This window comes from Penicillium oxalicum, chromosome I (assembly GCF_001723175.1).
Source record: "Penicillium oxalicum strain HP7-1 chromosome I, whole genome shotgun sequence".
NCBI lineage: Eukaryota > Fungi > Ascomycota > Eurotiomycetes > Eurotiales > Aspergillaceae > Penicillium > Penicillium oxalicum.
In genome coordinates, this window is record NC_064650.1 from 3,143,956 (window position 1) to 3,168,003 (window position 24,048).

The 24,048-nt window shown below is 49.8% G+C and overlaps 11 protein-coding genes across 11 annotated transcripts; 4 read left to right on the forward strand and 7 right to left on the reverse strand.

The window, feature by feature from the left end:
* Nucleotides 1-949: 949 nt before the first annotated feature.
* On the forward strand, nucleotides 950-1,244 carry POX_a01024 (uncharacterized protein; the record flags this gene model as incomplete). The annotated part of the gene is made up of 2 exons (XM_050109954.1): nucleotides 950-1,094; nucleotides 1,156-1,244. 2 exons carry the CDS (start codon nucleotides 950-952, stop codon nucleotides 1,242-1,244), a joined length of 234 nt encoding a protein of 77 aa, XP_049973722.1.
* Nucleotides 1,245-4,416: 3,172 nt separating this feature from the next.
* On the reverse strand, nucleotides 4,417-4,582 carry POX_a01025 (uncharacterized protein; the record flags this gene model as incomplete). Its single annotated transcript, XM_050109955.1, has 2 exons — nucleotides 4,417-4,449; nucleotides 4,517-4,582. 2 exons carry the CDS (start codon nucleotides 4,580-4,582, stop codon nucleotides 4,417-4,419), a joined length of 99 nt encoding a protein of 32 aa, XP_049973723.1.
* Nucleotides 4,583-5,097: 515 nt separating this feature from the next.
* Nucleotides 5,098-6,809, forward strand: POX_a01026 (uncharacterized protein; the record flags this gene model as incomplete). The annotated part of the gene is made up of 6 exons (XM_050109956.1): nucleotides 5,098-5,253; nucleotides 5,353-5,389; nucleotides 5,464-5,531; nucleotides 5,665-6,038; nucleotides 6,173-6,240; nucleotides 6,352-6,809. The coding sequence occupies 6 exons, from the start codon at nucleotides 5,098-5,100 to the stop codon at nucleotides 6,807-6,809; spliced, it is 1,161 nt and encodes a 386-aa protein (XP_049973724.1).
* A 728-nt stretch (nucleotides 6,810-7,537) lies between these two features.
* On the reverse strand, nucleotides 7,538-8,575 carry POX_a01027 (uncharacterized protein; the record flags this gene model as incomplete). The annotated part of the gene is made up of 1 exon (XM_050109957.1): nucleotides 7,538-8,575. The coding sequence occupies one exon, from the start codon at nucleotides 8,573-8,575 to the stop codon at nucleotides 7,538-7,540; it is 1,038 nt and encodes a 345-aa protein (XP_049973725.1).
* A 71-nt stretch (nucleotides 8,576-8,646) lies between these two features.
* POX_a01028 (uncharacterized protein) lies at nucleotides 8,647-9,589 on the reverse strand (the record flags this gene model as incomplete). The annotated part of the gene is made up of 4 exons (XM_050109958.1): nucleotides 8,647-8,898; nucleotides 8,952-9,054; nucleotides 9,112-9,156; nucleotides 9,210-9,589. 4 exons carry the CDS (start codon nucleotides 9,587-9,589, stop codon nucleotides 8,647-8,649), a joined length of 780 nt encoding a protein of 259 aa, XP_049973726.1.
* A 446-nt stretch (nucleotides 9,590-10,035) lies between these two features.
* On the reverse strand, nucleotides 10,036-10,545 carry POX_a01029 (Peptide methionine sulfoxide reductase B3; the record flags this gene model as incomplete). The annotated part of the gene is made up of 2 exons (XM_050109959.1): nucleotides 10,036-10,424; nucleotides 10,491-10,545. The coding sequence occupies 2 exons, from the start codon at nucleotides 10,543-10,545 to the stop codon at nucleotides 10,036-10,038; spliced, it is 444 nt and encodes a 147-aa protein (XP_049973727.1).
* Nucleotides 10,546-11,675: 1,130 nt separating this feature from the next.
* POX_a01030 (uncharacterized protein) lies at nucleotides 11,676-13,385 on the reverse strand (the record flags this gene model as incomplete). The annotated part of the gene is made up of 2 exons (XM_050109960.1): nucleotides 11,676-13,283; nucleotides 13,353-13,385. 2 exons carry the CDS (start codon nucleotides 13,383-13,385, stop codon nucleotides 11,676-11,678), a joined length of 1,641 nt encoding a protein of 546 aa, XP_049973728.1.
* An 888-nt stretch (nucleotides 13,386-14,273) lies between these two features.
* Nucleotides 14,274-15,343, reverse strand: POX_a01031 (UPF0619 GPI-anchored membrane protein; the record flags this gene model as incomplete). Its single annotated transcript, XM_050109961.1, has 6 exons — nucleotides 14,274-14,364; nucleotides 14,531-14,693; nucleotides 14,774-14,886; nucleotides 14,951-15,097; nucleotides 15,157-15,235; nucleotides 15,292-15,343. 6 exons carry the CDS (start codon nucleotides 15,341-15,343, stop codon nucleotides 14,274-14,276), a joined length of 645 nt encoding a protein of 214 aa, XP_049973729.1.
* A 1,283-nt stretch (nucleotides 15,344-16,626) lies between these two features.
* On the reverse strand, nucleotides 16,627-18,395 carry POX_a01032 (uncharacterized protein; the record flags this gene model as incomplete). Its single annotated transcript, XM_050109962.1, has 3 exons — nucleotides 16,627-17,136; nucleotides 17,206-17,592; nucleotides 17,640-18,395. 3 exons carry the CDS (start codon nucleotides 18,393-18,395, stop codon nucleotides 16,627-16,629), a joined length of 1,653 nt encoding a protein of 550 aa, XP_049973730.1.
* Nucleotides 18,396-21,096: 2,701 nt separating this feature from the next.
* On the forward strand, nucleotides 21,097-22,192 carry POX_a01033 (uncharacterized protein; the record flags this gene model as incomplete). The annotated part of the gene is made up of 4 exons (XM_050109963.1): nucleotides 21,097-21,224; nucleotides 21,285-21,619; nucleotides 21,684-21,985; nucleotides 22,043-22,192. The coding sequence occupies 4 exons, from the start codon at nucleotides 21,097-21,099 to the stop codon at nucleotides 22,190-22,192; spliced, it is 915 nt and encodes a 304-aa protein (XP_049973731.1).
* An 839-nt stretch (nucleotides 22,193-23,031) lies between these two features.
* Nucleotides 23,032-23,941, forward strand: POX_a01034 (uncharacterized protein; the record flags this gene model as incomplete). The annotated part of the gene is made up of 2 exons (XM_050109964.1): nucleotides 23,032-23,796; nucleotides 23,870-23,941. 2 exons carry the CDS (start codon nucleotides 23,032-23,034, stop codon nucleotides 23,939-23,941), a joined length of 837 nt encoding a protein of 278 aa, XP_049973732.1.
* Nucleotides 23,942-24,048: the final 107 nt, after the last annotated feature.

Consider the following 24,048-nt stretch of genomic DNA (forward strand, 5'->3'; position numbering starts at 1 on the left):
GGATAGACGGTTACTGGACTGATCGGAACTAGAAGCAATCAAAAATCTCGACCGGAAAGAGCCTCACGGTACGTGCCATTCTCGGTCAGTACCGTTGAAAGTTCCAGCCGTCATCTGTTTGTTGAGCCCACGACGAGGCGTCAATATTCATCTCTCTCCAAACTACCAAGAGGGGGATGCTTCTGCTGGTGTGGCGACACAGTATGGTGGTCTCTGGCTCCACGGATCCATCTTAGTCCCCGATTCTTGCCCTTCATGATCATCCAATTTCCCCGTGTTTCAGCTCTTCCAGAATGGTTCTTTTTCGCCCGGGCCCCAAATTTAACGACCGATTTCACTGAAGTACGATGAGCGGCCTGGAGGGTATTGACGATTCTCATCTCGACGGGGGCTTTTATTTGGTGCCCAAACCGGTTAGCGCCATGCACCCTCAGGGTTGTCTCCCAGCCACCTCACTTTAATTGTCGGTCTGACGCCTAATGGAAGAACACCAGAAATCAAACCACAAAAATTAACATGGCTGGGGACGGTCGCGCGGTTCAATAAAAACCCCCAGATTTCACATTTCCACCGATGGAGAATCCCTTCTCTCCTCATTCTCCTCCTACGCAGCTCCACCCTCGCTGCGAGGAGATTTCCATTCCAACCTTTGCAGGGCAACCTCGTGGAAGCTTCAGGTCACCAGCTCTATCTGGCAAACGGTAGTGCCTACACTTTTGCCTGTCTACCCATCAACGCGGTCCTCTTCCACCAAGGCACGCTCCACGGCAATCCGGAGCCTGCACGGATTTCGAGGTAAACTACCGCAACAGTCTGAGATCTTTTGAGATCTCGTCATCTGCCTGCAACATTCACCTCTCTATCCACCATCTCTCAGCCTCACTTCACCCCAGGCCACGCCAGACGCGTAGATTGACACTCGACTCGAGTGTTCCGCACATCCGCAACCATGCAACGAAACATCACCATCGTTGTGATCCTCATCCTGATCTTCATTCTGATTGCGGTTGGCGCTCTGATTGCCTATGCCATGAAACACCAACTCGGGCCATTCGGAGGCAAGCGAGTCTCCGACGAGGAAAGCGAGGGCGGCGGTGCATAGATCCACCAGCCCTTTGATTCATCTCGCCGACTTGACTGGAGTGACGGATAAAGATGTCATTGTCTATCGACAATTCGCTCCGGCTTCAAAATCTTCGAAATCCGGGGTCTGGATGGCTGTCCTGCCCATCCCCAGCTTCTAGCTGCATCCCAAATGTGTCTTTTGACATCTCATCAACGCGTCTACGACATGAAAACGAAAGAAAAGAGAAAGAATGACGAAGAATGTTTCCACTACACGATACCCCCCAACACGAGAGCGTTACTTTTGATCGCTACTAATGCTACGATGAAATGGCGTTATGATATGAAGTCGTCTCGATTTGCCCGCCACTGATTGCTGTTTTATTTCTTAATATTCTCGTCTTTTTGGTGATCCGATGTCTGTATTTACTGATGCCCGTTGGCCGGTTGAATAAGCATATGTGCACAACGAGCTAAGCACAAATCATGATGATGGCGTTTCGTATCTCTTTTTGGCAAAAACTTCCATCCGATGACCCTTGACTTTTTTTTACTTTGGTGTTAAGTGTCTGCAGTAAACTCGTGAACTTGTTGGCGGCCCTCGTATCAAGCGTCTTGACTCCATATGCCTACATTAATTGACGATGATCGCAAGGCTTCATAGGTGTCTATCCAGTTCCCGGTGGACTTCCGCCCGGGTCTTACAATTATGGGTACTCTTCCAAGCTGTGCGGGTTAATAACTGATAACTGGAATAAGTATATAGTGACGTTGAACGCGGAGCTCCGACCCCCATCCAGCTTAGGTACTCAACGAGTGTACCATGTAATAGATCAGATGGGAGATGGAACCACCTCAATCTGGGAGACACCTACCCATCTATCCACCGTATTCTGCCTAGTTGAAAAGATCGTCGTTCGCATGAAAAGCTCAGCTCCATTGAGGAGGAGGTTCCATCACGGCACAAACATTTGGAGCTATTAGTGACGATCATATCCATGCGCGCAAAAGAGCCGGCCAAAATCCAGTCAAATGGATCCTGTCGGGTCCACCTACGCGGTCGGCAACGCCCAAAATCGCCAATTTAAGCTGGGCACTGCTCTCGAACTGATCGTGACATTCCAATCGACTGGCCATTAATGTTGGTTCTTATATTCTCCCCCTGTCCCAAGTCCACAAACGTGCCTTGTCTCGCGGCGATCATTGAAATCGTTCCTGTGAGGTGCCACTTAATCCCACTTCATGTTGAGTTCTAGTGATTTGAACCTGCCCATCCCCGCCGATCCAAAGGAGATCGTGGCGTTTTACAAGCTCGTTGTGGTCCTTTTGGTCACCTCGGGACATTCGACATTTGTCCCACGTGAGGGGATTCTGGATATTTGCCGATCTGTGATCAGCCTTAACTATCGCAGCTTCCTCGTAGACTCTACCGATAGGCAGTTTGGATGGGTATATTTGCCTTGGCTGAGCACCGCTGACCGTAGTTCGTAGGAAAAGGTGAAAGTAGGGGGAATTTGACAGATGTCCGAGTCTTGATCGAGTAATCATTGATGCACCGGAGGAGAGTCGGGTCCCATTTTGCAGAACACTCAGAATATTCTCACGATGGAACCCTGTCTGCCCAAGCCCCGCAGTCCGACCCTCGACACGAGCATGATGATACACTACTGAATACATAGCGTAGTACGTAGTCGTGTTCCCCAATATCCCGAAAGGCGATGATCCTGGTTCCATGGCCTTGGGTGCCCGAGTTTGGCCCGCGAGTCTCTCACGCCACATTTCTCAGATTGAGAGTTGCAGCGTTGCTTAGTCTTGCACGCTATCGTCAGCCTGCGCCGCTCACCACTTCTGCAACGACTGTCCACCTTGATTCTTTGGAAAGGGTGAGATAATAGTCCTGGTGCCAAACCGTGTATTCGGGGGACCCGCTTTGTCATCCACCGTGTCCTGTCATGCTGGGAAAATGTCCGACGGGGTGGTGGGAAAAAGAGAAATTTGGTTCCAACTGTCGGAAGAACCATGGATCACGACTTTCGTCGGTCAGGGGAAACGGTGAGGGACTCTGCCGTGTGGTGTTTATTTCGGACTTGACCTTCTACACAAGCACATACTATGCTAGACACCCTGGATAACTGGGCAATATCTCCTGAAATCCCTCTCGATAGCTGCTCGGCTTCGCGATCGCCTGCAATGCACTCGAGCCGGTTTCATATTCCTCCTCCCCCTCTGTTGGGAAAAGAGAGCTCAAAGTTGGTGATCTACAGCGTCCGGAAGTCAAAGCGGGTCGGGGAGGGTCGTGGCCAGTAGTCAACTCCGTAGGGATTGTGATCGACACGACTATGTGGCTGCTTGCGGGATGGCGACTCACACCAAGAACGTGAGTGCTGGGTTGATATTTCAGTGGATCATCAAGAATGACTCGAATACTCGAATGCTATGCCCAGGAGACCCTAGTGAACAAAAGATAAAGCACAGGGAGACTGCCATGCTCGAGTTAGCTGGCTGGCCAGAGTGTACAAGTGTTCTAGCTCGAGTAGCGTCTCTTTTCAATCTCATCTACGAGCTCTACCTATCTCGCAGACATATTGGGTTCTCGTAGTGTAGTTCTAGACGAAGGATTCCAGATGGACGATGGACGATGGATGACGAAAAAATCAGAAAGGCTAGTCCTATCACATGAAACAACAAATAAATGTTCACGTGAGAACCCAAATTACAACCCCAGTCAGAACATTGGTTTCATGGAAGCCTCGAGTTCTCACTTCGACATCCATTTTCAGCCCTTGTCCAATCATACAATGTTCAAAAGATAGCCATACACTTTTCAGTTGGCGACATTGGACTTTGTTCTTGGAATGAAGGCTGGCGCAAGTGGGCCAGCCAGTGATCGTCGCAGACTCGTGTTCTGAACCCGACACGAGGCAGCAGTCTAGTGCAACACGATGAGTCTCTGGCGGGGTGCAATCCAACGATCAACACGGAAAAACAATAGCGTTCTCGATATCAATGACACTGACCTCTTTGTGTCACTTCTTTGGGAGGATGCGTTTTCCTCATTTTCATTTTTTTTTTCCTTTTCAAATTTTGAGTTCTTACCCTGTTCACCGTGGAAACCACACGAGACAATCCATCCTCGATCCTGATCCTGTCAGTCACGAAGATCTGAAACGGAATCCTGGTTGAAATGACTCCATCCCCCTCAGCTCGACAGGCTCGCTTCCACATGTACAGGTGCACAATAACCTTTGACACTAATCAGGTGGAGATGCAGGAAACCAGTGCGCATCATCGGGTGGACTGAACCATACATTGATGATCTCCACAAGCGAGGACCCCGCTAGGAGCGACAGTCTAGTCATAACCAGCATTGACATGCTCCAAAATCTGTGCGTGATTGTTATGGTTTCGCAACAATCCCTACTTCAGTGGGATCGCGTCAGTGGAGACGTACCGCGCTACTGGGACCAATCCAATACAGGGTGTCATTTAATGGGCTGTCTGTCGAATTGGACGCCATGGCCTCTTCGGTTATCTGGCTGTGCGTGCCACCAGTTCCTCCAGGTTATACCCAAGAGCCAATTCACTGCCGTGGGGTCGCTAGTCAGTGGCTGACTGAGTTCGGTCTGGTCTAGTAGTAGACGATCTCCATTTTCAGAGTTGAGCAACCCTCCCCCCCCAAAAAAGGAGAAAAAAAAGATGATGAAAAAAAACCATTCGGGGGGCATGCTAGAGTTCATCTTTAACGCTCAATTAGGAAACAGCAGAAGCGCATGGGCTCTCTCGTGGATCTGTCCCGCATAAATCATGATTCCCCGCTATAAACACATTTACTCTTTTCCTCCACAGTTCAATTGAGCAACTGGGGCAAAGAGGTCATGGCGTCAGCCATGATCGACAAGTCTATGTACATACAGAGATACAGAGCTAGGACACAGATGGCGGCATTTAAGTTAATAAGTGACTCTGCCCAGTCCTTTCCTTTCGATAGGTGCTCCCGCGCGAAGAACCTTCTCAAGCGAGACACCCGACATCATGACTGTGCTATCAACCTCTCGAGGTCGCTCGGCCCTGGCGATCAGTACTGTGTTTACCTGTCTCGCGACGGCCTTGACATTTGTGCGCATCTATACCAGAGCCTTTTGGGCGAAGAAGATTGGCTCGGATGATTATATGGTTCTGGCTGCGTTGGTAAGTAAATCAAAAGCCACGCACGAGCGATAGAGGCGTCGTCGACCTTCTGGGCAACGGGCGATATACTGATGGGAAGGGGGATTGACTCGAATAAAGGCGTGCTCGTGGATCTTCTTTGGGCTATTTGTGGGAGGTTCGTTCCTATCAATCGTGAACAAGCGTATCGACACAGGAATGGAGTCTAACAACTATTCTGCCTGATGACAGAGGTTTACCATGGCATGGGCGAACACTATGAAAAGATTCCTCAAGAAACATTCAAAACTCAAATGCTGGTACGTCCTGATTTGCAAGTCCAATTTCTATGCTTGTCAGATCGAACGCATGAAATGATCTCTGGATTTCCCCCAAACTTGATTCGTTTTCCGACTTCATCCATCGGTGCTCACCACTCTCTCGCGGCCACAGTGTTTCTGGGCCTCGGTCCCTCTCTACCAGTCCACCCTCGTCCTCACCAAGATCTCCATCATTCTTCAATATCGTCGAGTCTTCCCCATGTCCAGCATGCGACTCGCCTGCAACATCCTTCTCGGGTTTCTCTATGTCTTTGGTCTCTGGGCAGTGGTCAGTGCCTGGGCCATGTGTGTTCCACTTCGCAAGTTCTGGGATCCTACCGCGCCAGGATTCTGCTTCGACAAAAACGCGCTTTGGTTCTCCAATTCAGCCCTTCACATTCTGACCGACTTCCTGATCCTGGTATGGCCCATGCCGGTGCTCAAGTCGTTGCAGCTGCCTAAGCGGCAGCGATTTGCGTTGATGGCAATCTTTGCACTGGGTATTTTGTACGTTCCAGATCAATCGCCCAGGAAGAACAATTGTGCCCTGCGACCTATATTGTGCCCTAGTACTACGTGCAAGGCTCAAATGGATAGTTTGACGAGGCTTTGCTAATCTTTTGAATTTTTAAAATCTCTAGCGTCACAATCACGAGCGTCCTACGCTTGAGGAGTCTTCATCTGATCACCATTTCCACTGACCCAACATGTAAGTTTGTTTTTTTTGGAGTGCTTTCCTCCGCCTAATCTTCCCCTTCTTCCTTCTTGATTCTTCTTTGCCCTTCGAATTCGCGCTAATATCACCTCCGACACATCCTAGACGACAATGTCGGCGCCGCCGAATGGTCCGCCATTGAATGCAATGTCGCCATCATGTGTGCCTCACTCCCCAGCACTCGCGCCTTCTTCTCCAAACTTCTCCCTCGCGTCTTTTCCAACGGCAGCGCCGCCTCCCGCAGCAAAATCACACGGCCCTCGCGTACCGGTCGTAGTCAACTCACTGGTACCGAAATGGGCCACTCACATATCCAATCCTCCGTCATCGCTGACCTTAACGAGCGAGATTACGACCTGAAGAAACTCAGGCTATCGCTTCCTTCATTCCACGGTAGCGGTGAGAGTGATGATACCAATCAGATGGATTATGAGAAGAGTAATTTGGCCGGTATCAAGATCACCACGACGTTGGTCACGCAGGAGCTTAGCCTGGGTCATCCGTGTGATAATGATCTCGAGACGGGGAGTACGAGAAAACTCGTGCGGAAAGAAAGTTTGTGATGATGGCCTTGGGGAATTTTGATGACTTGAAGGGCCTTTTGACGGTATTATGTACGATCTTTCTTTTTCTTTCCTTTTTCTTTTTCTTTTTCTTTTTTTTTTTCTTTTTCTTTTTCTTTCCTTTTCTTTCCTTTTCTCTTCTCTTTTCTCTTCTCTTGTATATATACTTTTCCCTCCCTTTTTCTATTTCTCTCACCTCGAGGGCTTGATTTTAGATACCCACCATCACCCAAATAACTTTTTCTCAACAACTAGTAAAAAAAAGACTGTCGAGACTTCAAGGCATCTCTCATACCCCATTTCTTCACCTCATATTCCCAGAGTTTTGAATACTAAATTCCAAAGACTCAATAAGCCATCTAGGTCACCCAGTTCAACGAAACTGGCCAAGCATACCAAGTATACTAGCTAGAGAGAAGAGGCTCCAGTTTCCATCGACATGAGGACAGAATGGAATGTCGCCTGGAATCTGGACTCATAAGTGTATCAAAGACACAGCTTCCAATAGTATCTAGAGGGAGGGAGGGGGGAAGTACGCTGATAGAATCGACCTGAGCGTCTGCAGATGTCATCTCTGGATGAATGGGGGGGGCGTCAAAATAAAAGGGATGAAAAGTTGCCTGTTCAATCCTACGAAGGTAGCTAGCTTGAACCTGGTAGGGTGGCACTGAGTACAGAAATCCCTCAAAAGGCCGTGGGCTTCCTATAAATTGTCCATCATATCATTTTTATCCATAGACAGACAAAGGGTGGTATGTCACATGTGTATTCACTACTATGTATAGGAACGCCTCTGGTCGACTTCTATTCCCAGACATTCGAGAAAAGGTCATCAGCACCTCCAAACCCGCCCGCCGACTTTGAGCTTGTAGTGGCGGTGGTAGTTGAGGACACTGGGCGGCACTGGTCCAACCACCAAAGTCTTCATCGGCAGCAACGGTGGGGGTGGGCTTGGCCGTTGAAGACGTGCTCCACCCACTGCTGATATCGTTGGCGGTCAAAGTGTCTGGGATTCTCATCATGCTCGACGTGGAGGGGCCAGCGGGTGCCGGGGTAGACGCTGGCACCGGGTCCGGAGTTCCCCAGGCACTGCTGCCCCAAGGGTCCATGCTAGCAGTCATCGCACTGGCAGTCGCTGCAGACACTGCCGGCGCAGCAGGCTTAGAAAGAGACGGAGACCGAATTGGAGGACTGTTCAGGTTGAATGCAGAACTCATCTCTTGCTGAGGGGAGGAAACAGAGGGCCTGGGAGGCGCGGCGGAGGCAGCGGGGGCAGGGGGTGGTGATGAAAGACCGAACAAATCGTTCGATAGAGATGAGGAAGGCGGGTTGGGCTTTGCAGACTTCGCCGTGGCAGAGGAGAAGCCGCCAAATCCAAAGTCCTGTCCACTGGAGATGGATGCAGTGCGTGACTGAGAGTTGTGTGCAGATAGTGTAGGCGAAGCTAAACTTTCAAACAGATCGCCACTTGCCGAACCCGAAGGCGAGGTCACGCGGGGTGCCGCAGGGGTGGACTTTGTGTTGGAGAAACTGGCAAGATTGGCAAAGGGAGAAGGTTTCTCAGCAGGCTTGGCCGGCGGAGGGGAAGTCGTCGTTGGGAAGCTCAGTCCACTGAACGCATCCGTGAGACCACCCATGTTCGATGATGTGGAAGGTGCCGGAGATGCCAGGTCTCCGAAGGAATTGTTGCGCGCATGTGGAGCGGGAGCGGGCTGGGGCTTTGAGTACAAGGACAAAATTGACTGCTTCAGGTCTGGGCGGGACATTCCAGTCGAGGCGGCTGGTGTGGAGGCCGTGCTGGAAGGTCGGCTGCTAGGCGCTGGCTGCGCGCTGCGCGCTAAAAAAAGTCCAGTCCAAGCAGAGAGTCGGCAGGCTTGTGAGTCTTTTGCTGCGCAGGGGGCGGCGCTTGTCGAGGAGGCGCGCGCGGGTTAGGCTCCGTTGTGCTCGGGCGAGGCGGGGCTGCAATGATATCATCTCCGAAGAGATCGATCTGGGGTTGTTGACGAGACGCCGAAGGTTGGCTAGGCGGTGCAATCCGCTGCGATGCAGAGCGCTCGATCTTGGCCTTCTCCTGGACAACGGCAAGAGGCTACTTGGTCAGTCAAGGTCACTTCCCAGCCCGTGGAATTTACCAATTCTTACCACATCATCATCGCCTTCGTCCAACGTGGATGGGTCCGGCATCCCTCCGTCCATCACCCAGCGCTTGGCTTCATATTTGGTCCGAATAAAGTTCTCGATCTTACTGCACGCCGACGAGAGTTAGCAAGAATTGGACGAGGATGTGATCCCATGGACTTACGACTCGGAAGGCACGTGTCCCTGTGCCAATTTTGCCTCCCAGTACCTTTTCCAGAACATTAGCGCAGGCCCAGTGACGGTCAATGGTGGACTACCGACTTGTTCGCTCGTCCATTGCCCCAACGAATCACACTTTGGAGTTGCTCATCAGTCCAGGCGTCGAGATCAACAGACTTGACACGGCTGATATGTGTGCCCATGCCGCGGTGGATGCCGGAGCATCGAATGCAGATAAAGATACCCAAATTCCATGAGGCCCATCGTGGATCTGGTGAACGGTCAATGTCTGTGGGACGTGACTTGAGGAAATTGGGGACGATTGTCGCAAAGAGCGGGCCAGGTTGCGGAGTAAAGGATACAGGACACTTACGCTTGTTGCGTTTGCAGTCGGCACAGAGTTTATTACACTCAAGCTTCAGCAGGCTCTTAATGACCTGTTGGTTCTGAGCTGCTTGGCCCGGCGTAGCACGTCGAGACATATCTTTGAGACGGTTAGGGCAAGGATGAGGGGAAGTGGGAAAGGAGAACAATGAATGTCCTCTTTCGCATCCACTTGGTGGCGGTCGGTGCTGCGGCCTGACTTTGGGTTCCCGAGATTTACGGTGGGCGGTGAGTGCCATATGTGCAGCTTGGCCGCGAACTGGCGAGTCTGGTCGGTTCCCCATACTTTGCGGGCAGCATACAAATCTTGCCTTGCGTTACCGCAAAGGCGCCCTTGAGTCGAGTCTTCTTCACCATCAAAAAAAGCCCAATTCGATGCCCAATTGGTTCTTTAGAGGCCATATCCACCCCACAGGTATTGGTTTGATTTGAAAAACTGGAACATGCCAGATCACTGAGTGGAGCTGTATTCTTTGCTTCCGCCTATCGTATGGCCGAAAATACTCTAGAAATATGGATAGATCTCGTTCCATGGAGCTGGTCATCAGGCTTTAGACTTTGCGGCAGACTCTTTCGATGCAGCATCGGCATCTTCAGTGAATCGCAAACTGACGCTATTCACGCAATGTCTTTCATCCGTCGGGGTCGGGAATCCTTCGCCCGCAAAAACATGACCGAGATGACCACCGCAGTTGCTACACACAATCTCTGTTCGCTTCATTCCAAAAGTGCTATCCGTATGCCGGGTCACAGCTCCGGGGATCGAATCGAAATACGCGGGCCAACCACAACCGGACTTGAATTTATGGTCGGCTGTGTAAAGGGGCGCGTCACAGCCGGCGCAGGTATAGACACCCTTGGATGGGTAGTGGGAGTCATACTCCCCTGTACCGGGACGTTCGGTGCCCTTTTCACGCAGGACTCGGAATTGCTCTGTTGTTAAGAAGGTTCAGTATGATGGAATGATGTGGATCTCACGAAGAAGCAGGGTGAGCGGACCTGGACTTAGCACGGCCCGCCACTGATCTTCACTTCGCTGGTCAGGGTACGACATTTCCTCGGCGGCAGCTTTTGAACTGAAGAGCGCTCCTAAGAATGGAAGTCGGGGCGGCTCTGAGGGCTTTGGCTGCGGGTGAAGTTACACGGGAGCCTGCACGAGACGAGGTTGAGTGAAGGCGAAAAGGAAGGATGGGTTGGGCGAGGGCACGTTGCCGAAGGGGAGCAGTAACACGGATAATTTGAGAGCGCATGAAGGTGATTTGTGGTGCTGACGGTAGGGTTATAGATGTTGATGGAGGAGGCTTTCTGACAAATACAAAACTATAGGTCGTAAGCTGAAGTACCCAAACGAGCTTAGGCCATCAAGTCAGTGTAGTCATAGTCAGTCAGTTCGGAAGATCCCCTGCAGCGAGATCGATCCATCGGAATCCGACCCTTTTACGTCATGTGCGGGGAATTCTTCCGCTGGAGGCAACCGGCCTCCATCCCACGTCCGCGGGCCCGCAGTCACTGGACTGTCAGATTACCTAAGATTTTCTGGATTGCTGCACGCCGACTCGGAGTCCAGTCCTAACCCACGACGACAGGTACAGTCCTACGATAGTATTAACCCTCCTGCAGGACTGCCCTCTTTTCTCTGGCTATCGATGAGCACTTGTGAGATACATAGCGATATCATGCTTTATACATGGTCTCAGTAAACCTCTTGGCTCCCAGCGGGATCCGAAAATACATGTGTCAAAACGGGGCTTAATGAATTTCAACATCGAACATGGGGACCTGGTTTGGAAGACTCTGTGCAGATTGATCATCTTGTGGAAGAAAGAGAAAATGGAACAAAAAGTCTCGACGGAGACAGGACATGTGTATTCGACATTCAACACAAAAATTCACACGCTTGCTCAAGGGTATCTAACGCAAATGTAATCACGAACATAAGAAATGCCCCGTTACTCCACATACTCCAGAAAGCAAAGCCGAGTCTGGTGTGTTCGACTCGGGGCTTACGTTCCTTCGGCCCTAGAAATCAGACCAACATCGGAAATCGCCATAATGGAAATGAGAACTGTCCTCGCGAGAAGTGAGCGGACTTTGAGGGGGAATTGAAAAAGATCTCGCCAAGACTGATTCATCAACACCTGGATCCCTGGGACTTTCGGGTCAACCGCGTGGTAGTGAGCAGCACTAGCGACGGGCAGCGCCGATGACGGTCACGAAGCCTCGGCCAATCTCCACACGCCAGCCATCACTCATGAGAGCTTTGCTGACAGCAGGTCCAAGGCGGGATTTGCCATCATGGCTGTGAAGACCAACGCCGGTGATGATCTTGAACCCATTGTGGGCGTGTCTACCCCCGCCACGGATATGCTTGGTATCCCCAAGCCCGTCCCACCATGCCTCGACACGCTCTCGGGAGATCCGGACTGCTTGTGCGACTTGGCAGCCATGCAAATCAAGATCACCCTGCGAGGATTGCATGTCCACAAGACGCTCCGAGGCTGCGGCGAGATGCTGCATCGCAAGCTCCCGATTTCGCTGTGCGACCTCGCGGTAGTAGTGCGAGGCGCCCCCGTACAGGGGATCGGACTTGGCTTTGCGGGCTGCCTGTGCAGCTTGAGCGTTGGCGACCGATTTGGCAGTGAAGTAAGCACTTGCTGCTGCTTGCTCCCGGTCATAATCACCCGCGCCTTGAGAGCCCCCGGCTGGGCGAGTTGGTGCCACGGTGGGCTCATCCTCCTCGTCCTCGAGATTCAACTTCGGCGCAGTGATCTTGATCAGATCAGAGACTGAGAAGGCTGGCTTCTGACGGATCATCTCCGTCGCCAGTTCGTTTGCAGCCGAGAAGATGTTCCTTGTGATCCGGAGCAACCCCACCAGCGTAGGCTGGGCTACATTCGGGAAATCACTTGCAAGCTCATCAAGCTGTGACTGCACCACAGAGTCTTCCCTGATCTCATTAATGTCCGCAACAGAATGGGCATCAGCCAGAGATTTGATCGTAGCGGGGAGGGACCGATTGTTCTGGGTGTAAGTTGAGGCAACTGTTGACCGTGGCAGGTCAGGTGTACGAGAATGGATGAAGTCAACATCATCCTTGCTCTTCTGCCAATGGTTTGGAGCGAGCTCATTTTCCCCACTTGCTGCATCACTGTCGAAGAGGACTTTGCTTTTCTTCTTATTTTTTTTCTTGCGGGGTTTTTGTCGACCAATGTCGGGGGTCTCGTCCATGAACCCATCCAGCCCCTTTGGAATCGCAACACCAGAGTCATCAAGGTGACCCTGGTAAAAGAACGACAAATTCAGAAGCATGTCCATGGCTTTGTCCACATCTCCATTGCTCTTCTTCAACCCCTGCTCAATGTTGAATTTTGAAATGTCGGGAAACATCTCTTGTAACAGGCTGACTTTGCCTTCTCCGGTGCCACCCACAAATTGAAGAGATCCATCCGCGGCCAAAGTGTACATTGGCTGTGAAACATCTCTGGACTTGGAGCTTCTAGATTCACTTCCATCGAGAAGATTCTGAGATTCCTGACTGGTGCTAGGCGTATGTGTAGGGAAAGAATCATGGCCAGCGCTTGAAGTTCCAACGGTATCAGGAAAATCCAGATGGTCATTGGCTGTGCCAGATGGATCGAACGCGAGGGATTCCTCCTGCAGTGCTGATTCTTTGATCGAGTCGAGAGTTTCGCGCAACGCTTTGACGTCATCAGGGTTGTCAAGATCAAAGTCGAGTGCAAGCGCAGCTAGCAAGGCAGAGTCAACTGGAGGGCAGTACTCTTGTTCAAGCTTCTGTAGTATTGAGTTCAATCAGAAGATATTCCTACGCATATCGATGCAGGGCGACGCAGATATACGCACAGTTCTCATGTCGTCACTGCTACAGAGTTCCATAATGAGATGTATGCGCGTGTTGAGGAACGACGCGGTAAACAATAGGCCGTCAACAGGGTAGGTGATGTATTAGAGAAAGCAGCAAAAGATGGTTTTTGAGAATTGCAACAACAGAGCAAGAATATGTTCAGCCGAGAAAAGAAGGTTTCGTGATCACATAGAGACCAAGTGAGTGCAGGACGTCACAAAGAACACAACAAAATTCAGGAGGGGAAAATGACATAACGAGATTCATGTGCATGAACTCTTTTTCTGCCGATCGGATACCTTGGCGGGGAGAGCTTATCTATGTCCCGCTCGACCCCGATTAAGTTGCTAGCTCACCGCCTGATACCTGGAGGTTTTCTATTGGGACCGCTGCTGGGAAGTTCCAGTTCCCCGCCAAGCCGATCCGATTGACTCGCATGGTAAGATTGGAACAACAAGAGAATTTTCCTCGAGCTTCAGGTACGTCATTGGCTGACATGGCCAAAATGACATTACATGACTCAGTCCATGTTGAAAGGTAATTCTTCATTCAAAATTAGCTTAGGCCACGCATGTAAGAAGACCTTCTATCATGATTCGCACCACACATTTGATTAGCTGTGTTAGAGTCGAATAGGAGGTCAGATACAGAACCGTAAGACATTGTACTGTTTCCTCCGGTCTTATGAGAACCCATTTCGAGAGTCTGAAGCAAGCCCAGAAAGGACACAATATAGACTCAGCCGTCGAGACATTCAAATGCCCAAGATACCCATTCCATGCAGAGGCGTCGCTTCATATTATAAAGCGAAGGCAACCAAGCCAAGAAGAAGGCTGCCAGCTTTACCGGGGGCTGTCAGCAAACCTGCAGCATTGGAAGTTGCGGGCACAGAAGTTGACGATGTGGTAATTTCCATCGTCTTAGTATGTCGAATAGTGGATGTGGTCTTCTCGGTAGACGTAGAAGTAGTTGTAGAACTCATAATAGTCGACGTACTCGTAGATCTCGGAGCTATACGTAAATTTCACTTAGCCTGATAATACTTTCGAAAGAACATAATGCCTCCCAGTCAATGGAAGTAGAAGCTCGACAGAGAATATGATGAAGGGTATAGACTAAGCGTGGGCAGCAGAGACATCAGGGGGTGCAGCTCGAGCCAGGAAAGTCGGAGACGCACTGGTAGACGATGATCTCGTAGAGCTGGGCGTCATTGTAGAAGTCATGGTAGATAAAGTCACAGAAGAGGAGGAGTGTGTGGTGTAAGTTCGAGTCCAATAGCTTGACAACGTCGACATTGTGGACCTCGAAATCCGCGTTGAAGATCTTGTGTAGGTTGAGGTCTCCATCCAGATCGAAGTCATACTTGGGCTCCAGGAGGCTGAAGAATATGTGTATTCACTAGCAGTGCTGGTTGTCTTACCAGAGCTAGAAGCAGATGAAGACTCCGAGGTCTCGCCAGTCACCTTAAATTGAGGTGACTGGGCAAGAATACCACCGCTATTGCTCGACTTGAAATCAATCTGATAACCACCTCTACCTCAAATGTTAGCCTTATGAAGGATCGGCATGTTCTGGGTGGTAGGCATGGGAGACTCACCCAGTATTAGTGTTGACCAAAACCGCCTCGTTGGCTGAGATAGTGTAGGATTGTTTGTTGGTGTCAACATCGGCAGCTATGAGTGTAGTAACACTAGGATTGACCGCTTGATTGACGAGGTATAAATCAAATGTAGGGGGGTCGGTTCTGGAAAGTGCTGTGAGCAAATTTCCTCGGCTGGAAGACAAGACCGAGTGTCATCTTACTCCACCGCGTCCCATTTGATCGTTAACGGCTGGCTCAAGTCGACCTTGGCTCCCTTTGGCGGGTACGTGATAAGAATAGCTAGTGAGATATTCTATTAATCAGGTCAATTGACTTTGGGCAAGTCGAGTGCTCACCTGAAGCCGCCGCCGCGAAAGCCACTATCGAATGGAAAACGTGGACCCGCATCATGAATAAGTAGATCATAAAAAACACAGAGCCAAGCTGCAGTACGATAATTGCCAAGAAAGTGGTAGTAAAATTTGCCCCAAACCCTAGTCTGAGTGATTCTCAGCACAGGAAGGAGGGAAGAAGCGAGATCCTTGTCAAAGGAAAGAAATGCTGCTTGAGAAAGAAGCAAAATACGGTTGAGCAAAGGCTTTATATTGTATCCGGACTAGTGTCTTCTTTCACCACTAAATAGTTATCAGATGTGTTGGTATTCGACAAAATTGTATCCAAGTGTTGTGCGACGCTGGGTATCACAACCTCTAGGAGGTTCGGAACAGAATGCAACAGATTCAAATCTGTCTCAGACGGCAACGAGTTCCACCCATGAGCCAACTTGAACTGTGTTATACATATTCAAAGCCTAGAAAGTATCAACCATCGCGTCTGCGGAGCAAAGAAGGCTATTCCTCATGTTCAATCTACTATGCTCGGGGTGCACAGACTTCTTCATTTCGGCCGATTACACATTGAATCGAATACATGTATGAGCATCCAGTCAGCTTAGCTCCACACAAGGGGTCATGGTGAAGAAGACGCGTCTCTCTCGCCAAGGAAACCGATGAAGCCCTGTGTAGTAGGTGATGGTATTCTATAACTAGCTGATGTTCGAAAATCGACTGGTTTTGTGCTCTGACCTGGTCGGCTCGAACAGAATCTCGTCTCACATTTGCCATCTTTTCGGCACAGAACTTGCAAAGATGAATCTTTCTCCATTGTCAGCTCATGATTCGAGGCTGTATATCGTGACCTTTCTGAATCAATTGTAAATCAGGACTCGATAATTGTGATTCCATAAAAAAGCGTTGGAAAAAGGATGTTCATGGAATAGTAATTCTGGTACTAGGAACACATCCTCTCACACCTACCCCGATTTTGCCGAGCAATCATTGATGCGGAGCCTAATTAGTAGGTGCTGGAAAGTGTGGGGTTCGTTCGATTATTGTTTAGGTGCTCGGCTACATAGAAGCTTTTATTTCGACTAACGCCATGTCAAGGCATTAATGTTCATGGCTGATTTCTACGTGAGAAATTGCACATTTTGGATTAAAAAATAGTTACTCGTTTACCTCGAGGCCTATTTAAAACCGGCTAGAACCTGTTTTCTTTTGGTTTGTAATGCGTAGCTACTCAAAACGCAGTTGGAATAGAGGCCATGGTATGTTTTTTCATATTCATACATAGATCTTTCATGGTCGTCCTACACATCTGATTTAGCTACAACCTAACCCTCACACTCATGATCACTGGGCAGTGATACTTCGGCCTCCATCTGCAGTGACACGTTTTCGCACCCGCAAACGAACATGACCGGTGCCAAGCTGAGTCGCCTTGCATTCTCCGTGATCATCCGAAACTCCATTTGTTCCAGCCTCGTCGTCGTCGTCATCATAGGAATCATAGTGGTCATTGACCCGAGAAGACTTTGACGTGGCCAGAAGTGCAGTTGGACAGAAGACCAAGGCCTCGCCCGTCTTGAGCCGGACGATCTGCCGAAACAGATCCTGCTCGGAAGTTTCACGGTCTTCGGCCGCATTGTGAGCTCCAGCAATATGGGCCTTGATTGATTTGAACCAGGCTGGCGAGGTGAACCGGTGAATAATGGTCAGGTTGCAAAGATCCAGGAGGGTTGGCGAGATTGTGGGCTCTTGAGTTGCAATCAAGACGCGCGTTCTCAGGTGGCGCTGCTGTCGTACAATGGACAACAGGGTTTCTGTCAAGTTGACGGCCTCGGAAGATGTGGCGGACAAGAACTGGAAAAATCAATGCGGGTTAGCTAGGAGCTTGTCAGACGGGCAAAATGGGATCAAGACTCAGCAAACCTTGTGAGCCTCATCAAAAGCCAGTACTCTGCCGGCCTGGTGGCGATCTCTCAAAAAGAGCGAGGTACAGATATTAAAAAGGGCACACGCATCTTCCGGTCCTACAAAAGGACAGCTCAGGTCGACAATTGTCAGAGTACCGGGCTTGAAGTTCCAAATCTGGTCAGTACGAGAAGGCTTGCAGGGCTTGCCATCTCCTTGCGGGATGACGCCGGGCTCGAAGAAGGACTCCAAGACATCCAGACGCATGTGGAGAGGAACCTGCTGGCCTTTTAAGAATGTCTCAGCGTCAAGTTGCGTGCGGAATCGCTTGTAGTCAAACGACTCGCGGCCTTGATTAGCAATAGCCATATCCCGTAAAATTTTCATCACAACCTTTTCCAGCTTCTGTCAGCACACACCTTGCCGGCTCACTTCTGCGAGAGTCCTCTTACCTCCATGTAAAGGGGCTGGGTCGCTTGATCGTCAATCCCCATCAGCGTCTTCATCATGGCGATATTGAGCCCTTTCAGTGGAAGATACATTGGCTCAACTTTGAGCTTGCTCGCCACATTTCCGAGACCTGGCAGCTGGGAGTACGCGTTCTTCATCGCCATGTAATTAGTCGGGGAGACGAGGACACGAACGGGAATCCCAGCCGAGCAGAGATAGGCCGCCTCACACAGCTGCGTGTTGGAGAACGCTGTGAATTTGTCATAGTGAAAGATCATACCCGCCAAAGGAGCTGTCAGCTTTCCAGCAGGGGAATCCTTCATCAAGCAATTTTCCAGTAGACAAGAAAGCGAATGACTTTTACCACTGCCCTGGCTACCACAAATGAAAGCTGACCAGGGAGCAGCAGTGTTCGTGTAGACGAGAGAATCTGACGAGATGGGTCCATCTGGCATCTCGTTACGGTGACCAAGGAGACCGTACTGGGGATAGACTGGATTACCGTCATCAGTGGGGCTGTATTCTCTCAACAGAGCTGCCTTTGCTGGCAAGGAAAACAAGGGAGCAGTTGCGACTTCCTCTGGAATCTTTCGCTTCTCGGTGTTAGAGCTAGACTTGCTGTGCCCTTCTTCATCTTGCAAAGTGATGAGCTCGAAATGCTTCACGATTTCGGAGCCGTAGCCGTTGTCGTCGACCATCTCGGCAGTCTTTGCGTTCTTATCGTGTAAATGCGGGAGTCGATCCTTGGGAAATGTCATGTCTAATACGCAAGTTGAAGAACTCTGGTAACAGCCAAAAGAGGGATTTTTGAAAAAGAAAACAATGATGGGAGTGAGATCCTGGGAAATAATATTGAAGGTCTGAGAACTCTGCGTCGTTTGCTTTGAGAACGCAATGTCATCCGTTAGAGGGTAGCTAGTCCTGCGAGGGATGTGTTACGCGGTACCTTCTGGTCACTGTTAGTAGACGCAAATTGGAGAGCCAATACCCTATTGTGAACAGGACACTCCGAGTTTACTGATAGACGGCCGATTATAGCCCCAGTGCTTGTTGACTACGAAACTTAGAAAGGGAAGTGTTAGCGGATACTCGGTGTCTCGGGATCTACTTTGGCAAGGCCTAACTAATCCTGCCAGCCGCTACGCTACACCTTGGCGGTGCAAGTTTGGCTGGTGAACATAGTGAAATAGGCGGATTCACTGGTCATGGCAATTGACGTTGGGCAGGCTCAGCTAGCTGAAAGGGCTGCTGAGCTAGTCATAACTCCTCCTCGAATGTAAAATTTCCTTTGTGTGGTTAAAAAAGGGAGAGTATAAACGTATGTAGATGCACATTTTGGGCGAGGCGGGTCACCCGCTTGTAGCGGCCGTTACCATTTCGGCACAACATCAATTATTTGTGAGACCATATCTATGTCTTGGTTTTCTCTTTTCCTTTCTCTCTTCATAACTCTCGATTGATCTTGTTTTACACTACTGATTGAAGTCCTTGAGGCTGGTTTGTGTAATAAATCAAGCCCTCTCAAGGTTCCCGGTTTCCTTGGACTTCCTACCAATATGCTCGTACCCCGGGATCATTATGCCAGTGCCACAGATCATCACACCAGTCATATTCTCACGGCCACGGAGCTAGCCAGGCTAGATCTGATTAACAATATCACTGACCGATATGACAGGTAAACCGCAATATTTGACGAGTCTATCGCCGTTCAATGGCACGCACAAGCCACAACTTGATCACCACTCATCACTGATAAAACATGGGATTGGTGCTTGAAAGAGCTCCGAAACAAGGCCCGCCGTTTCAGGCAAGATGGTGGTCTTGTGGTCTTTACCACGGCCAGTGGAATTGTCAAATCCGATACGGCGATTAGCCTCAACGTGCGGTCACGACTTGGTAGCTTGTTCGAGCTCTTCTCGCAGCAAGCCTTTCGCTCGAATGATGAGCCGGCGATGATGAAACTGGTAGATTTCTCTTTGTTTCCATTGATCCATGGTCTATGGTCGGTCGAAAGTTATAACAAAGGGTGCATCGTGTGAATTGGACCCAGAAGAATATAGAAACATATGCATTCGGGTGGAGGGGTATGTTTGACAAGCCGATTCGCAAGATAAAGTGTGCTGGTCATATGTCAAATCTCGCAGAATCTCTGAAGACTATGAGTCTCGCCGGGGGCTCCGCCGCGCAGCCCTGCATAAATATGCAAACGAATTCCCGTCGTCTTTGAGCACTCTGAATCAGGGATCACGCATTCGCACGCGGATTGGAAAGCTGGAAGGACCGGAGAAGAAATTGTCGGCCCAACGCATAATGATAAGTTACGCTAACAGATAGACTTGTGAAAACTGTGTTTTTGTCGATGAGAGTCCTTGGGAATCACCATTCCGTTGGATATACATGCCCACGGGCCGCATAATCTCGTACCCCAACGTTTTCCAACGACAAGTTGGCCCTCTGCAACTTCAGGACATGAACAAACCCGGCCATGCCCGATTTCTGACCGTGTCTTTGGTAGAACCGGTCTACCGAATTTGCTCGACTCGAATTGTGCCACCTCAACAACCAAGTTTGATGAGTACTGCTGAAAAGAAAGATACTGCAACTGAGAGCATGGATCTGTCGAAGGCTCTGGCAATGAGGGAAGAACTTGCTAATTTCCACACAATGAAGGAGATGGAGCTTTTTGAATCGGTTAGTTCATTTTGTTGCTCGGTGTGTTGGTGAATGCCTTTGTTCTACGCGGACAATTGTGAGTGACCTCGGGGTCAGAATATGCCTTAGGCGCCCTGTACCTCTCTCGTTTTTGTGACTAACAAAGCTAGATTCAGATTGTTGAAGCGAGACGGCAGCGATTATGAGCAATCAGGCTCCCATAGTTTTAGTGAATGCATCTCTTTTGCCTCCAAAGACTCAACAATCAAGCCCGAGACACGAGTAGCATTCCACCTATAGCCTCAGGAGGAATACAGTCCCCTGAATTTTGGTGATTCCAAGCTTTACCGGATCCTTAATACTCGCGTATGTAAAGTCGCGGTAGTCTGCACAAAAATCTTCTTGGCCTGGCTGCGTTTCGATCCTTGGAGAGACTGTCAATGCCAGAGACACACCTGGATGAAGTAGAGAGGAGGTCTATATTATAAGACCTAAAAAATGATGATCACGCGATTATATGATTGATGTCCTTTTCTTAACTTTCCCCCCTCGCCATGCAATCAGATGTTCCTGTTTTTTGTAATCTGACCTTCCTCATCAGCTTCACTAGCACATGATATAGGGTCGCTCTCGTTCTTTTTCTATTTTGAGAAGCTTTATACGATCAGTTTTCCCTCATCGCTTCGGATAATACTAGCATCGCTGCTACGATCTCTACTGGCGCTTGGTAGGGCATGGAAGCCCCTCAACTTCTCCAATCCGAACTTCGTCCGAATACCTCTAAGCCAGAACATTGAGGAAGAAACAATGCCAGATTATATTGCTTCTCGGTATTACCCAGCTCGAATAGGAGAAATATTCCGGAATCGCTATCAGATTGTAGGAAAGCTGGAATTTGGAGCCAGCTCCACCGTGTGGCTTGCGAGGGACATGAAGTGAGGATCCCTTTGGAGATCACCGTTCTGGATTGACTCTCTCATACGTCAGAATCACAGCTATCGTCGTTACGTTGCCCTCAAGATCTTCATCAAGTCTGTATGCATGGGACCGCAATTGGATGACGAGCTCCAGATGTACAAACGCATGGAGAGAGGCTCAAAGAGCCATCCAGGTCACAGTGCTGTTAGGTCATTACTGGACTCCTTCAATGCCAGTGGGTCCGAGGACAAACATCGGTGCCTCATGCATCCTCCATTATGGGACAGCGTGTTGACCTTTCTGCACCGGAACCCGGGGCAGAGGCTACCTGCTCCGGTCCTGGCATTTGTGCTTAAGCGCCTGTTTCTGGCGCTAGACTACCTGCATGCAGAATACCAGATTATACATACCGGTATATATTCTGACTCTGTGCTCTTTTTTCTTTATTTCTTCTACTTACTGATGTGTCCCATCAGACATCAAGGCCGACAATATCATGTTCGGCATCGCCGATGATTCAGTTTTCAGTGAATTTGAGGAAAATGAGCCCCAACCCCCTTGTCTAAGGAAAGAGTTAGAAGGAAGAACAATATACGTGTCTCGGGAGCTGAGAGTGCCCAGAAATTGGAGTACTCCAGTCCTATGTGACTTTGGCTCCACCGTCCCTGGCGGCGAAGAGCACACAGAAGATATTCAGTCTAATATTTATCGAGCCCCAGAGGTGATTCTGGAGGTCCCCTGGACGTATAGCGTCGATATTTGGAATGTGGGATGCATGGTATGACAATAAGCGTGATGAACCCTGGCCGCAAATTTCTGAGATATTGCCTTGCAGATTTGGAACATCTTTGAGGGCGAGTCCTTATTTACTGGCTTTGATCCAGAATCTCGGACTTATCGAAGTCGAGCCCACCTCGCTGAGATGATAAAAGTTGCTTGGGCCTCCCCCGCCCAGTCTCCTTACCCGAGGAAAGCTAAGTCATAAGTTTTTTCTGTTGAAGGTAAGCCATTGCCCCTACACTTCCATTATCCGCTCAATATGTCCGACTTTATAGATGAATTGCGGGTCAAAGTTCCGTCAGAAGGTCGGATTCCACTTGAGAGGAGGGAAACAACACTCCAAGGACAAGACAAGGCGAGCTTTTTGCGCCTCATGCAGAAGATGTTACAATGGGAGCCAGCCAACCGTAGCTCTGCTAGGGAACTGCAAGGAGATGAGTGGGTTTGTAAGACTTTAGAGTAGTATGTATTGAAAATTGACTACAGCAATATGTATGGGGTTCGACTCACGCATGGTTTTCATACTGCGTAGCATTATATGCAGCCGGAATCTGCATGTTTTCAAGGCCGGCAGATGCCACCCGTTAGAGGTGTAGCTAGGTCACAGTGGACCATCTTTGCCCCTCCTTCCGCTCTTTCGGGTTACACGCAAGCATCAATCACGCCAAAGATGACATAACTCCCAATCTTCGCCGCTCTGCATCAGTTTTTCCAAATTGTCTGAATTACCGGTCGTGGGCATCTTGATGTACTCTTCACTTCTCCAAATCTCCATCATGCCGAACTCGTAAATGACCTTCAGTGATACTAGCTAGAATTGGCAGCAGCTAATAGCCGCTGCGTCACCCGCCATGCTTGAACCTCGGTCCATCTCGCAACCCCCAAAGCTTCTCCGCACAGGAACCCCAACCTGGTCGGAGTTAAATACTTGTTAACTGCCAAAGCACATACCTTTTGGTGCAATCAACTCAACGTATCCGCCCCTTCCAGCACCGTTGCGGACATTAAAAGAGGCAAGAGGGGGAAAAAAACCTCTGTATCAAAATGCCTGTAGCAACGCTTCATCTCCTGGCGCTTGCCAAGTCCACTGATTCTGAATCGTTCCTCCATCAACTCAAACAATACCCCGACATTAAAGTGGTTGTGGCGTCGCGCCCACGCCACGTTGTGATCCACCCGACAATCCTTGACCAGAGCACCTTGGCCCAAACAGCCTGGGATCTGCTCGTTCTCTTAACGAAAAACCAACCCGAGGAAACTCAAGACCCAATTCCAGCTGCTCTCCGTTCCAACATCACCGCCGAGTACAAAGTCACGGCCGGCATTCCCTCCAAGCTTATCACAAGCTATCCCACTCGCGATGCGCAGCTCAAGCAAAAGGCCTCCAGTATCCCCCTCACCGGGTCACTAGACAAGGTTCTCCGCGAAGGAAGCAAGGATTCCTCGCAGAATCTGGAAGTCTCACCTCAGCTTCTGGAATTCATGACGGAGCTTACAAAGACACACTCCGGCCCGGTCACGATGCTCAATCTCTTGCATTTCCATCACCCTGGTGGCAAGGGGAGCTATTTCAAGTATGGGCAAGCTTTCATCCCCGTCGCAGGAAAGCGTGGTGGAGATGCCAAGTTGGTGGGCAACGTCGTGCCCCCAGGTAAAGGACAGAAGGAGGATTCCCGGGGTTCCCCAGACCGACCACAGCAGGAATGGTGGAACGAGATCTCCATCGTGCACTACCCATCGATTCGTCATTTCTGTGACATGCTGGCCGGAGATGATTATCAAGAAATTAATGAGAAGTATCGGCTATCGGTAAGTGGCCCGTCTGTTCATGCTTGCGTCCTGGTTGCGTCCATAATGACCGTGTCGAGGCTAACTTGAGTAGGCACTTCGCGACACATTCTTGATGTGCACCACCGAGTTTGACAGCCAAACGGCTGCAGTCTCAAAGTTATAGAATGACCCTCTTGGTCGTTAGCGGAGCATATATGAATCTAGTCCGAGCCACTGATCGGAACATGTATCAAAAGACCGGGGGTATTGCAGTTGCTTAATTTCATGGGT